Raw genomic sequence first — 12,404 nt, 5'->3', positions numbered from 1 at the left:
TCTTCCCAACTTTTAGAACAAGCAAACTCTTTGTTTTTGATTTTACTCCCCATTTCACTACCATTTTCTTGCAAAACACTGCCACTTATGGGAACGTTTTCTTGTCTTTTTCGAGTAAAGTAAGTTTTCATGTGCAGATAATTTTAACTTCCTACATCTAACATTTATTTTGTCATACGCTCATAAAATGTTTTCTCTGTTTTTCCATATTGTTGCAACGGTAGACTTTCCAAGTGCTAATTCCTTATTCCTTTCACTCTGTTTTACTCCACTTTTTATTTTGTTAATAATCTCGTACTTTTCATTTAGTGAAGAAGCTTTGCGTTTTTGTTTTTACATTCTAAAACGGTTTACATATATAACGCGACAAAAAACAACAAAACAACAAGTGTCATTGGCTGTATCTCGCTCTCACTAATATAAACAACTGCACAGGATTGGTGTTGCTGAGCGTGGAAGTTCGTTATAAACGGAAAATTAATATACAACTAACCTAAAAAGTGATCGTTATATCCGGAATTTCGGTATAAACGGGTTCGTTATAACCAGTAAGAAAATAAGTTGGTCTTTATGGACGACGTTTCAATTAAAGGAAAATAGTTCGTTTTAAAACTAACGAAAGTTCACTATAACCGGGTTCATTATAAGCGGACTTCACTGTACTTCCAAACAAAGACATCATTTGCTTTGCATTTTTGGCCAAAACCTAAAATCACTCAGGGCTCACATAAGATTCATACAAATTTTCGATGTTTACTGAAAAAATACATTTTTTAAATCGGTATTATTCTGCATGTTCAACCACTTGAACTGTATCCACATCGATATTAAATGGCGAGCAAAATATTTTCAAGGAAACCGCTGTTTTCTCAGCTTTGAACATTTGGAATAGTTTTTGAAATTCGTTGATTAAAATGTATGTTTTCTAAATGTGGAAAGTGAGAAATATTATTCTCTTCAGTTCAATTTGAGAAATGCTTGGCGGGCCGCATAAACATGTTTAACGGGCCGTAGGCCTGTGTAACACTGTGTTGAGTTGCGCTATTGAGTTGTTGCCGCTCTCTGAGTTACCGAGTTATAACGCAACGGTTAATGAGTTATAGGTAATGTTTTAAAGCTTTACGAAACCGGAAACTCTGAAATTTTCACATCTCAAAAAAAAGGTTATCAACATTTTTTCTGAGTAACGTTTTACTACTTTGTTCAGACAACTACAAAAGTCATCTTCATTTTCCCAGCAACAAAACTGAGTCCAAACGAAGTMGACGAGTTTTCTTGTCTTGTAAAATCCATCTCTTAATTTTTTTGCGTAAAAGAATCAGTTTGCCAGTATTTTAGAGTAAAACGCTAGGAAAARCACGGTTTTTCTGTKTGAAGACAGTGGGGTTCAGAAATATTGACTTAAAAGTGAWKAAACCCCAGYTKTCAAGAGTTTTCCAAATAAATAACTATAAACTTTCGCTGTTTCATAATCATAATCCGATGCTGCAGAAACTAAACATTGTTGCAAAGCTGTTAAGAGTGTTCCAATAAAATTTCTCTTATAATTTTTCACAGAAAATACCTGGAGTGTCAGTATTTTATCTAAAAAATAAGGCGATTTTTGTGTAGAAAGAATTGTTGGTGATTCCGCAACTTTTTCGATAATGGAACACTTTGTAAACCCAGAAATGTTTTCGAAACACTTTGTTTATTTTTAAGTTTATTTCCATTGAACTTTATTTTAACACCTAAAAAAAGATCACTACATTTTTCATGAGTGATGATAACGTGTTTTTCCACTTTATGGAAACTAAAAAAAAGTATGAAGTAAGCGGAACACAGTTTGGGAAACTCGATTAGATATTTGTAATCATTTAGGAGCGATGACGCTTTTAACCTCTCTGATGCCTGAAAGGGGGCGAAGCCCTAATCCGGTATCCAAAATTTGCGCCAAAATACAGCCCCAAAAAGCTGCTTTTGAAAATGCACCTTCGATAAACGCGCCATTTCCAGTCGTTCTTCAGAGGCCGAATGATTTAAACTTTCAGACATCCAAAAGTTTGATTATTTTGCTTCCCAGCTCTCTGGAGCTTAGAAATTTTTCTTACACAACGAAACCATGTCAGAGACAAGTTCACATAGTTTCTGGTCTATGTGAAAAAAAAATGTTCTATGCTTGAAAATGTGTGCAAAACGCATTTAATAGAGCCAAATTAGTCAGTATTATTTACGTAGACTCCACTAATACGTCTTGTACTGACATAATTTGCAAGCACACACGCTAATGTAAATGATAGTTCGATTAAGCATAGTTTTATTATCACAAACTAATATTGATTTAAACTGAACAATGTTAATGTTAATTTAATTAAGATTAAATTTAAATTAATATTAATTGTTGATGTTTGAATACAATGGTTCAAAGACAATTTCAATGAATTTCTAGTTCTCAATAAACTGGTCCATATTCTGTCCACATTCAAACACTACTATTACTAGTTTTTGACCGTTAAACACGAATAACACTTCTTGTAATCCACAAAACAAACATTTTTGAAATGTTTGTTTGCGTATTGAATTCACCAAACACATTAGAAACTAATTAAAAACAAACTGAAAATTGATCACCGTAAATGTACACAATCTGATAATTTAAGATTAACGATAGTGGTATGCAACGCTGCCAGGTTAATTATTAACCGTCGATGTAGGAATTTACTCCATAACTCAGACCACGAAATAGAATAAGTATTTTAGTCTTTTAGACAAAAACCACTTTTTAAAATCTCGTTAAAACACCATCAAATCACCACACAAACTGTCGCTTCTCTCTCGCATATTCGCATATACGTAGTTGAAAAGAGGAAAACTAAAAACACATTTTAATAGAATTATATATTAATTAAAAATAAAAAAAAAACCACGAAATGAAGAAAAAATTTTAAATGTTGTCTCTGAGTTTCGGTATTTAAACACTAACTTACGGGGATTTTCGATCATTGTCGGCAACATGGGCGAATTTTGAAAGTCTTGTCTGTGGTTTAGTTATGACATCGGTACCGCACAAATTTTCAGTTCTTCAGTAGCCGCTGAACCTCGTTTTGGTGCTGTACGAAAGCGAGCCGATTTGCTTTTAACCAATTTGGAAATTTTCAAAAATTTTGACAGATTTCCTAACCTTCAAATCAATAAATCAAGCCTTTTCAGCTATAAAAAAGGTGACCAGACATGGACCAAGGGTGAATATCACGAACATTGAACATGTTGAACACTTACCAGTGTTAGAGGTGCTAATTCTTGTTTTTTTTTGGTTTAAAGGAAAATCTCCGAGGAACTGATGCCGCACGGAACTCCCGGCATCTTCCGGCCGAGGCCGCCAAGCACTGAATTCTCGCCACTGACGATAGGAGGTTATGCAAAACAATCGATCGGCAAAATAGGGAACATTTTCTCAAAAAAAATGGCCGCGTCGACGTCGCAACCGACAGTGCCCTGGCCCAATTCTAAAGACGATTACGAACTGGGAAAAGTGATCGGTTAGTATGCGAATCCATTAAACTCTCCAGGAAAATCCCCACATTTTGGTGTATAACACGTGCGGAATCATTCGCGCGTTCGAAGATAAATCGCCGAATAGTTAGTGTTTATAGGTTATGCACTTTTTTGGTGTTCGGTTCCGGTACCAGTTTTTGCCCAGATTTACTATCTGTGGGCAACAAAACGCCAGTCAAGTTGAATGAGGGCGCTGCGCCTTCTCGCCTACTCAGGGGGCATAAGCCGAGGCAGTCAATACGAGCCCCAATTGGGCAATTTCGCTATTTAATCCCATGGGCTTTTTTTATCGTAATCAGCGCAATTAAATTGATAAAAACAGTATTTGCACTTGAAATGGGGCCAGATGAGTAATTGCCCGAGTGACCCCCTTTTCCAGCCAAGTGACACTCAAAGTACACGTTCCGTTCCACTTCAAGGTTCATTGACTCATCTACCTGAATTTTGTAGGTTTTCTCCACAAGTGCGCTCACCCTGGCCCTTCATTTAGGGCAGGACAACTTGTGGTTACATTGACAAGGGAAATTTTATCAATTTTCAATCGATATTATTGCTTGATTTTCTTATTAGGGCAAGTTCAGTTTAGTCTCAAGTTGATGGCAGGAGCCTCAAATTGTCACTGAAGGCTTGAAAGGGCTTTCCCATTGAAGGGCGCACTTTTCTTATGAAAATTCCGCGACATTCGATATTTTTTGGGCCAATTTATGATGTTTCAGACTGGATTTTTTTCTGGTTCTTATGACTCGTTAGGTATTTTTAGCTGTTTCCGAGATATGAGCGGTTTTCCTTTTTCGATTTTAATTTAAAAGTCTTTTGGAACCTTTGGGCTGATGTTTACAACCGTTGAAACCACTTTTTGAGCCTCATTTTTTCCCCTGTTCCAGCAGTGTAGTTTTGGGGTTGAAAAGGGTTTTCGCTTCATAACAGCTGCACCATCGGATAAAGTGGCAGGTTGAAAGCTTTCTCGCACAAATGGGGCGCTTATTCAAAAGCCCGCAAAATATTTGGCGCATTTTTGCCAAAGACGCCGTTTGTAAATCCACTTTTTTTGTACGTGAATGTGGAAAATCTCGAGCAATTGCCACTTTTTGGCAGAACAAACGAGACAAGCATAACAGATTTCAAGCATGTAAAATGAGATTCAAAGAAAACGGCATTTTATCTTATCAAATTTAAATAAAACTACCTGTATCACTTTACAGAGTGTACTGATTTTTGCTTGCTAAATTTCTTCACTTTGCGTGAAGCACTTACAACACTATTTTTTTGTCAGGTGTTGGAGCCACTGCTGTAGTGCATGGAGCATTGTGCAAGCCGCGCAACGAAAAATGCGCCATCAAGCGCATCAACCTGGAAAAATGGAACACTTCAATGGACGAGCTACTTAAGGAGATCCAGGCTATGTCTTCGTGCAACCATGAAAACGTCGTCACTTATTACACGAGCTTTGTGGTGCGAGAGGAGCTGTGGCTGGTGCTGAAACTGCTGGAAGGCGGCAGTCTTCTGGATATCATCAAGCACAAGATGCGCATTTCCAATTGCAAACATGGAGTGTTTGACGAGGCCACCATAGCTACAGTGTTGCGCGAAGTGCTCAAAGGGCTGGAGTATTTTCACAGCAACGGCCAGATCCACAGGCAAGTTTAAAAAATTCGTGGAAAATTTCGATGATTTCTATCAATGGGCGTTTTATTTATAGAGACATCAAGGCAGGCAATATTCTACTGGGCGAAGATGGGACTGTTCAGATCGCGGATTTCGGCGTTTCCGCCTGGCTGGCTACTGGCCGGGACCTTTCCAGGGAAAAAGTCCGGCACACTTTCGTGGGGACCCCTTGCTGGATGGCTCCTGAAGTAATGGAGCAGGTAAACGCTAGTTTTCCGTCACTTTTTCCATGTTCTTAATAGAAGTGTTTGTCAGGATCATGGCTACGACTTCAAAGCAGACATTTGGTCTTTTGGAATCACTGCCATTGAAATGGCCACCGGAACAGCCCCCTATCACAAGTACCCGCCCATGAAGGTGCTCATGCTGACGCTCCAGAACGAGCCTCCTAATCTGGATACAGGAGCCGATGAAAGGGACCAATACAAGGTACTATTTAGATGGCGGTTTGCGATATTTAAAAAACGATCACTTTTCACGGATTTTTCAGGCTTACGGCAAGACATTCAGGAAAATGATTACCGATTGTCTCCAAAAAGAGGCCTCCAAGCGACCAAGCGCCGCCGAACTCTTAAAGCATCCATTCTTCAAGAAAGCAAAAGACAAAAAGTATTTGCAACAAACCCTCGTCGCTATTGGGCCCAGTTTGGAAACGCGCGTGCAAAAGGTACTGGCATCATCAGGTCTTTTCATTTTATTTGAATTGGTTTGTTGATCGGCAGGCCTCCAAAAGGCAACCGGGCGCGTCTGGGCGACTGCACCGCAAGGAAACCGGCGAATGGGTTTGGTCGAGTGAGGACGAAGATGCGGATGAATCGAGCGATAGCGATACTGACTCAAAACCCATGAATACGCTGGTTTCGGCAGGATCTTCCGGGTCGGATCATGAGAGCAGTGAAAGCGAACCGCCGCCAGTCAATCTGGTTTTGAGAATGAGGTGAAAAACTTTCTTCAATTGAAAAACCATACCTATGAATCCCTTAATAACCAGATTCTTTCCCGTTTCCTGTTTCAGATCACCCCCAAGATCCGTTCCCTTGAGGTTCGTTCCTTAACCAATCTAATTGAGATATTGATGACGCGCTTTATTGCAGGAATGCTAAAAGGGAGCTGAACGACATCCGGTTCGAGTTCGCAGTGGGGAAAGATTCGGCCGAAGGAATCGCAAGTGAACTGGTGGGGGCTGGACTGGTAGATGGAAAAGACATAACGGCTATAACCCAGAATCTGCAGAAACTGATCGAGCAAAGGCACACACTGAAAGTGGTCACTTTTCAACTGGTAAGTGGTCGAAGTTTGATGGTTTTGCGATGTTTAATGGGAGTTTTTAGCAATCCGGAACGGGAAACAATGAAGCTCCCGATGATAAGGCCCTAATAGGATACGCCCAGATTTCGATTACAGACTGAAAAAGACTTTACTTTAGACAGTTATATTTATACATACCAATTTGTCTTCTGGTATCTACTGATCGTGGCCCATATACATTTTCTGATTGTGTTTTAGCAATTCTCGGCCTTCAGGATTTTCGTTTTTCAAATTCTGTGCATTTATTGAGAGTTTAGATAGTTTTGCCTAATTAATTAGTTAATAAAAGACCAGGGAGGAACCGTTTTCCTATTTCTTCTTGTCTTCATCCTGGTACATATCATATGAGCAACGACCAATAGATGCCATGTCATTGTACTTAAGTTCCATGAAATTCACTGTTGAATATTGTTGTAAGTTGTAAACTTTACGTATTTTTATAATAGCGCTATCCTTTAGAATTCCCAAACAACAATGCCTCTATGTTATACATATTGTTGAATGCCTTTTAGCGTAAAGTCTGCATAGTATTTCTAGCGAGCGTGCCAATGATTGTGTCAGTCACTTGAGTTGAATTAAGAAAATTATATTGATTGGGAAATTGGGTAAAGTTTGTGTATATAATTTATTTGTTCAATTAAAAATCGCTTCTGATTGAATTAGGGTGGTTTTCTTGGCATTGGAGATTTAGTAGTGGTGTGGGTGGATCGTTTTAGACCTTCAACCCCAACTGGCCCAGTAAGTGACTTAAATAGTTTTATTGCAGATTCTTACAATTACAAAAAACAAATGAGTTAATTTTCGAGAAAAGAGACAAAGTCAGTTAGCTTGAACAGTTGATCCTCACTGCTCAACTGGGATAGAGGCTCCGCTGCTTTTCTAACCGGATAAACGATTTTTGAGTCGGTTTCGACCCGCCACCCTTTTTCTTTACAGGCCGCAATGCAAACCTCGGAGTCCAGGCCAGTCATTGCCTGGACTGTCTGTAGATTTATTGAGGAATATGCCTGCGACATGAGGTCGACGGCTCTTGACCTTACCACAACTGCAAGAGACACGCCGACGTTTTGCCTCGGTTTGGACGTTTTTTTTGGCACTTACTTTGAACGTTTTGCATAATCTCAGCGACATTTTCCGACCATTTCACCGCATTCAGTGCTTGGTAGGTGGCTGGAAAGTCGCTCTTCCACAAATGATGCCCCACAGCCCATATCTGGCCCAATTCAGGGGCCGCTGTCTTAACACTAGCTGGAATTCTCTTCCATAGAAACTTGGCGTTACACCTAAAGAATCGACATTAGCGGTTCCACCTGCTTAACAGTTGAGAAACTTACAAGTCGTTCTGATAAAGGTAGATGGCTAGAAGCTGGCCGTAGACTTCGGGGCTGGCAATTCCACTGGGTGCCTGTAAAGCAAATGGGGCTAGGATTAAAACCTCACAAGTGATCAAGATGGCTCACCGCTAGTTCTTGGTTTTCCAAGTCTTCGGCCAGAGTGTTTATATCATTTACAACCATTTTCCTATAGTATTAACTATGTATGTACACCTACAACTGGTTTTTGTTTACTTTTTCGGCATTTCGATTGAATTCAACAAATAATTGTCATCATCGTTGTCTAAATTGACATTTGCCTTCTTTCAAACTTCGGTTCATTAGGGCGCGGTCCTAGATTAAAACTATTATTGTTAAATATTATTATAACTAATATTGTTAAAAACAGAAACTTGAAACAATATAGCCAAAGCAAGGCTTTGGGGGATTTTATTATAGTTTTCATTTATTTCAATTTATTTTCTGCCAAAAAATGATCCTGATGAAATATTTTGAATTTTATAGGAAAGTAATGATCTTCAGGCAATTTCCAGCTTCTTAATTTGGGTATACCTGAGTCTCCAAACCGGGAAAATTTGAATTGGCCCCAAGAATGAAAAACCGCGCCCATCTCAAAGCTGGTTGGACGTTCGTGGACAATTTCCCATGTCACTTACCTTTTTTGACATTTGTGCAGTGTAAGTTAGTGAAAAAACCACAGATTTACCTCGAACGGTAAGAAAAAAAAGGTATTTTGTCCTTTTATAGACCTCCCTTAGGTATAGGAATATACGGATTAGTTTGGATAGTTTTGCTAGCGTCTTTAGACAACTTTCGCGTAAGGAGCGCTTGTTTGCACTAGTTTGAGCCTTTTTGCCCCAAAGGAACTGAAATAGAACTGTTGAAAACAGTGCGTCTTACGATTTATTAGAAAACTTTGATCCTGAGCGTTTAGCGGAAGCAAGACTTTACCTATAGAACTTTTGGTTCCTTACATATCTTTTTACACCTGAATACACAAGCAAATTGAATCCTTTTAATGCAAAAGTAGTAAATTTTTGTCAATTTCTCCGTTTTGCATAAGGGTTTTTGTCCTCGAAGAGCAGGAAAATGTAAAAATTAGCTTATGCAAAATAAAAAACCGCGCCCACTTCACAGCCGGCTCAACGTATATTGACAATTCACAATGTCAAAGTTGTCAAAATGAATACAAAAAACGCAGATTTTTCTCTAATTGGGAGAAAATATTTTGTGTGTTTTATGTTTTGTTATTTGGACAACTTTTTGGACAAAGAAGGCTGACATAGAACTGAACTGAAAACCTTGCGCCTTATGATAATTAGCAAACTTTGATCCTGAGCGTTTAGCCGAAGCAAGGCTAAAAAACCATAACCTATTTAATTTTTAAATATTTTTTACCACTGAATAACTACTGTTCGCAATTTTATGGAAAAGTGGAAATTTTACGGAAATTAGATCGCACATTGTTGAGTTAACCTCCAAATGAAGCAACCGCGCCCACTTCAAAAACTGCCGAACTTACTTTGACAACTACTCGTGTCAAAGTGGTACGTTACGTTCTCATGCATCCACATGAAAGTTAATGGAAAAGCAGATCTGCATCTAATGGTAAGAAATAGTTGCGTTTATTCTCTTTATAAACATTCCAAATTGGAACGGACAGATATACATCAAGTTCATTCGTGTTGTCCCTCTATTTAGACAACTTTCACTGATGAAGCGCATTTTCACACTTATCTGATCATGTTTGCGGTAAAACGAGCACAAAATGTACAAATAAGATCCAAACAGTATGCAATATTTGATAATCACTCGACTTTCCAAGGCCCAATGAAGCATTTTGGGGGGACGCCCAGTATACAAAGTGTCCCAGAAATAAATACCGTAAATTCAGGGGTAAATAGATAGAACTACTTTATTAATGAAGGTAATTCTTAGAAGAAACTGTGTAATGTGAAATTTTCTAATCAAAATGATTTTTTTACCGAAAAACGGTTGGTCGTATGACAGAAATAAAATTGTTTGTATCTTCAGAATTGAACAATCAATTAAGATTTAATTTCTCAAAATACCAGTAACGTGCGATTTTTCCTCAAAAATACCCAAAACAAAGCGGTATGCACAACACTGGTAAAAATGTAAAAAACAGAATAATTATAACTAAGCACCTCTTACAGCCCTGGCTACCCACAAAGTTTCATTAGTATTTATCAAACCATTTTCCAGAAATTTATGATTTTGTATTTTTTCAACGTAAAGTTTGACGCCGACTATTTCGAAAACGGCTTGTGCGGACCCATGAATATTACGATTTTTTTCATATTTTTACAAGGGTATTTTTCCTTGAATTTATGGTACTTATTTGTGAAACACCCTGCACTCATACCTTCGGTTTTGGTAATGTTAGGCGGTGATGCAGCCAAAACGATGTCTACTGTAATTTTAAATTGCAAGAAAAACGTTGGAAAAATAGTTTAATATATATAGCCATTGGAAAAAATAACGAAAATTGAAGAAAATCTCCAATTTCCGGCAAGACGTGCGGGAACACGTTAACGTTTCAACAGAAAGTTGGCAGCTATTCGGGATTTCTTCTCCCTTCTCTGTTGGGCGGAATTGGGGGCCTACAAACGAACGGTTTTCCAGTTTTTTTACAAGCGTCCGTATTCGCGAACTTACCGGTTTGGTCTCATCGTGGCCAGACGAAGTTTTATGACCGTTTTCGTTAACATTGGCGGCGCCTGTTTTTTTCGAACCAACCCCTTCAAGGCTTCCGGCGCTAGGCCTGCTGGTTTGCCTTTTAATAACCTGCGTCGGCAAAAATGGGTTCTGCAGGGCCGCCATCAAGGCCTGGTCTTTTTCCTTAGTTGGTTCCACCCAAGTTTTCGGTGGAATCGGCAAGACTGCATCGCTAGTTTCGCCCTAAAACAGCCCAACATCTCGCTCAATAGAATTACACATTTCGAAAGCAAAATGTTCTTTTGAAAAACCAATGTTTTATTACGACCGACAAGATTCTCAAACTCTGCAAAAATTTTCCCTTCGAAATCTATAATTGGCGCACTTTCTGAGTTGAACTTGAGTTGCATTGTTGGGCGAAAATCAAATTTTGTGCTTCGATTTTACTGAACGATTAAAAAAGTGGTCGATCACGCCGCCCCAATAAAATCCTACCGACTGCGCCAATCAAAGACTTCGAAAGAAACATGTTTTTTTTAAACCAATGTTCAATAAACTCACCTTTTTCATTAACCGTTGCAAAACGTCACTAGCCACGCTTTCAGTGGCTTTTTCCTTTGAACTCATTGGTTCACTAGTAACGACTAATCCGTTAGAAAGGGCGATTTGGGCCTTGAATTTCGACCCTGCTTGGAAGAACTGGTACCGTGGTACTCCCAAACCGTTCGATTGGTAGTAGGTTAAGAGTCTAATGCTTGCCGGTTGGCTTGAAATGTGTTTCTAAAAGAAATTCAGATCGGAAACTTCTAACTGGAGATTGGTCATTTTCAAAATATCAAAAGCCCGTTTGGGATAAGAATCAAGGTGCTCGTCCATTCGGATTAGGTTAGAACTTAAAAAAATGAAAAACTCCTTTTCCAATTTTCCCTAGGTTTTAAAATAAATCCCTGAACAACCTCTGGCTACCAGCCTTCACTTACCGCCAGTTCTTCAAAAGACACATTCAAGCAGCTCGTTTCAGGGGTTGCGTTGCTCTTAGTGGTAGGCGCAGTCTTTCTGCTTTCTATCAAGTCGGGTTGCCAATGTGGGTCGTCTTTGGGTCGCTGGAAAATTCTGATGCGCTCACTTTTCCCTGCCAGCTTCGCTTCTTTTGCAGTGTGCGGTTCCCTCGGTTCAAATCGCTCAGTACTGATACCGTTCCCTCGATCAGATGGTTTGGACGCTTGATCTTCGAGCAACTGATTCCTGCTGCTGTGATGGAAGGGCGCGAACGCCGATCCTTGGCCGGGCTTTTCCGGGACTGTTTTGTCTGTATGGCGTTGCGCCGAATTGTTCATGAATTGGTTGAAAAACTTCTGGCCGTTGGTGTTTTGCCATGGGGTTCCCTGGTTCTTTGCCGACTTGTCCGCTAACGCGCCTTAAATAGTTTTTAGTGCTTTTACCTGGTATTTGGGGGAGTGTTCTTACCATTTCGGCCTATTCGCTGCTCGTACATCCTTTTGCCGTGGGAAATGTTGATAAAGGCTGTTCTGGGCAGGCGATAGCCTCGCCCAGGTGAACAGTTCAGCTCCATTCCATCCTTAAAAGCCTTATCAAACACCACATCATACATAGTGTCTCTTTCACTTTTAGAGGAGGATTTAATGATGGAAATCACCGTTCCTTTTAAGCCGAAAGGCACGCTGAATCCTTTTCTCGTGTTCACTATGCGATCGAAGATTTCCACTTGCATTTTCGGATCGGGAGCCAAAGTGCCTGACTGAAGTTCCGGCTAAAAACCGCAAACCGGATGGCTCAGAAGCGCCAAGTCGTGAAAATGACTCACTTTGTACAAAAACGAAGGCTTCACGCTCATTGTGATTTTCTTGGAATTCGCTGTTTTCG

General features: G+C 39.5%; 4 protein-coding genes and 1 long non-coding RNA gene across 9 annotated transcripts in view; 2 read left to right on the top strand and 3 right to left on the bottom strand.

Annotated features, from left to right (window-relative positions):
- Positions 1-3,346, bottom strand: part of LOC109540781 — a 9,924-nt gene extending 6,578 nt beyond the window's left edge. Inside the window, exon 1 of one of the 2 annotated variants that reach the window (XR_007280654.1) lies at positions 3,259-3,346. The gene's annotated coding sequence lies outside the window, so the exon portion shown is untranslated. The remainder of the gene's footprint in view (positions 1-3,258) is intronic. The other variant, XM_048662742.1, reaches the window with a different exon arrangement.
- LOC109540780 (serine/threonine-protein kinase OSR1) overlaps positions 1-7,166 on the top strand; it is a 9,981-nt gene extending 2,815 nt beyond the window's left edge. The window contains exons 1-10 of one of the 3 annotated variants that reach the window (XM_019909254.2): positions 3,021-3,221; positions 3,301-3,518; positions 4,808-5,171; positions 5,234-5,399; positions 5,455-5,628; positions 5,690-5,866; positions 5,922-6,136; positions 6,215-6,241; positions 6,294-6,480; positions 6,531-7,166. In XM_019909254.2, coding sequence (XP_019764813.1) covers positions 3,211-3,221; positions 3,301-3,518; positions 4,808-5,171; positions 5,234-5,399; positions 5,455-5,628; positions 5,690-5,866; positions 5,922-6,136; positions 6,215-6,241; positions 6,294-6,480; positions 6,531-6,608 — 1,617 coding nt within the window. In that variant the 5' untranslated portion in view covers positions 3,021-3,210 and the 3' untranslated portion in view covers positions 6,609-7,166. Of the gene's footprint in view, positions 1-3,020; positions 3,222-3,300; positions 3,519-4,807; positions 5,172-5,233; positions 5,400-5,454; positions 5,629-5,689; positions 5,867-5,921; positions 6,137-6,214; positions 6,242-6,293; positions 6,481-6,530 lie in introns of those variants that run through there. The other 2 variants (XM_019909252.2, XM_019909253.2) reach the window with 2 other exon arrangements.
- An 84-nt stretch (positions 7,167-7,250) lies between these two features.
- Positions 7,251-8,139, bottom strand: LOC109540783 (COP9 signalosome complex subunit 8). The gene is made up of 4 exons (XM_019909259.2): positions 7,968-8,139; positions 7,842-7,912; positions 7,609-7,790; positions 7,251-7,552 (listed from the first exon to the last, which is right to left on the bottom strand). Exons 1-4 carry the CDS (start codon positions 8,022-8,024, stop codon positions 7,302-7,304), a joined length of 561 nt encoding a protein of 186 aa, XP_019764818.1. The 5' UTR covers positions 8,025-8,139; the 3' UTR covers positions 7,251-7,301.
- Positions 8,140-8,474: 335 nt separating this feature from the next.
- LOC125503022 overlaps positions 8,475-12,404 on the top strand; it is an 8,865-nt gene continuing 4,935 nt past the window's right edge. The window contains exon 1 of one of the 2 annotated variants that reach the window (XR_007280656.1): positions 8,475-8,555. This is a non-coding gene — a long non-coding RNA (uncharacterized LOC125503022). Of the gene's footprint in view, positions 8,556-9,362; positions 9,450-12,404 lie in introns of those variants that run through there. The other variant, XR_007280655.1, reaches the window with a different exon arrangement.
- LOC109540773 (5'-3' exoribonuclease 1) overlaps positions 9,439-12,404 on the bottom strand; it is a gene marked incomplete in the record, with an annotated part of 8,694 nt that continues 5,728 nt past the window's right edge. Inside the window, 6 exon segments of the mRNA XM_019909235.2 lie at positions 9,439-10,465; positions 10,521-10,763; positions 11,082-11,300; positions 11,501-11,937; positions 11,988-12,291; positions 12,346-12,404. Coding sequence (XP_019764794.2) covers positions 10,394-10,465; positions 10,521-10,763; positions 11,082-11,300; positions 11,501-11,937; positions 11,988-12,291; positions 12,346-12,404 — 1,334 coding nt within the window.

This window comes from Dendroctonus ponderosae, unplaced genomic scaffold (genome assembly GCF_020466585.1).
Source record: "Dendroctonus ponderosae isolate FM_Combo_2020 unplaced genomic scaffold, Dpon_F_20191213v2 Dpon_F_20191213_11, whole genome shotgun sequence".
NCBI classification, from domain to species: domain Eukaryota; kingdom Metazoa; phylum Arthropoda; class Insecta; order Coleoptera; family Curculionidae; genus Dendroctonus; species Dendroctonus ponderosae.
The sequence above is the reverse complement of the archived record's forward strand: the minus strand, read 5'-3'. Positions and strand labels throughout refer to the sequence as shown.

What these genes read in the sequence shown, in the direction of transcription:
- LOC109540783 (XM_019909259.2), bottom strand. Translation starts at nt 8,024, where the DNA reads ATGGTTGTAAATGATATAAACACTCTGGCCGAAGACTTGGAAAACCAA. An exon ending in TGGAAAACCAAGAACTAGCG is followed by an intron (nt 7,913 to 7,967) that starts GTGAGCCATCTT and finishes TTTGCTTTACAG; the next exon opens with GCACCCAGTGGAATTGCCAG. An exon ending in GATTATGCAAAACGTTCAAA is followed by an intron (nt 7,553 to 7,608) that starts GTAAGTGCCAAA and finishes TGTCTCTTGCAG; the next exon opens with TTGTGGTAAGGTCAAGAGCC.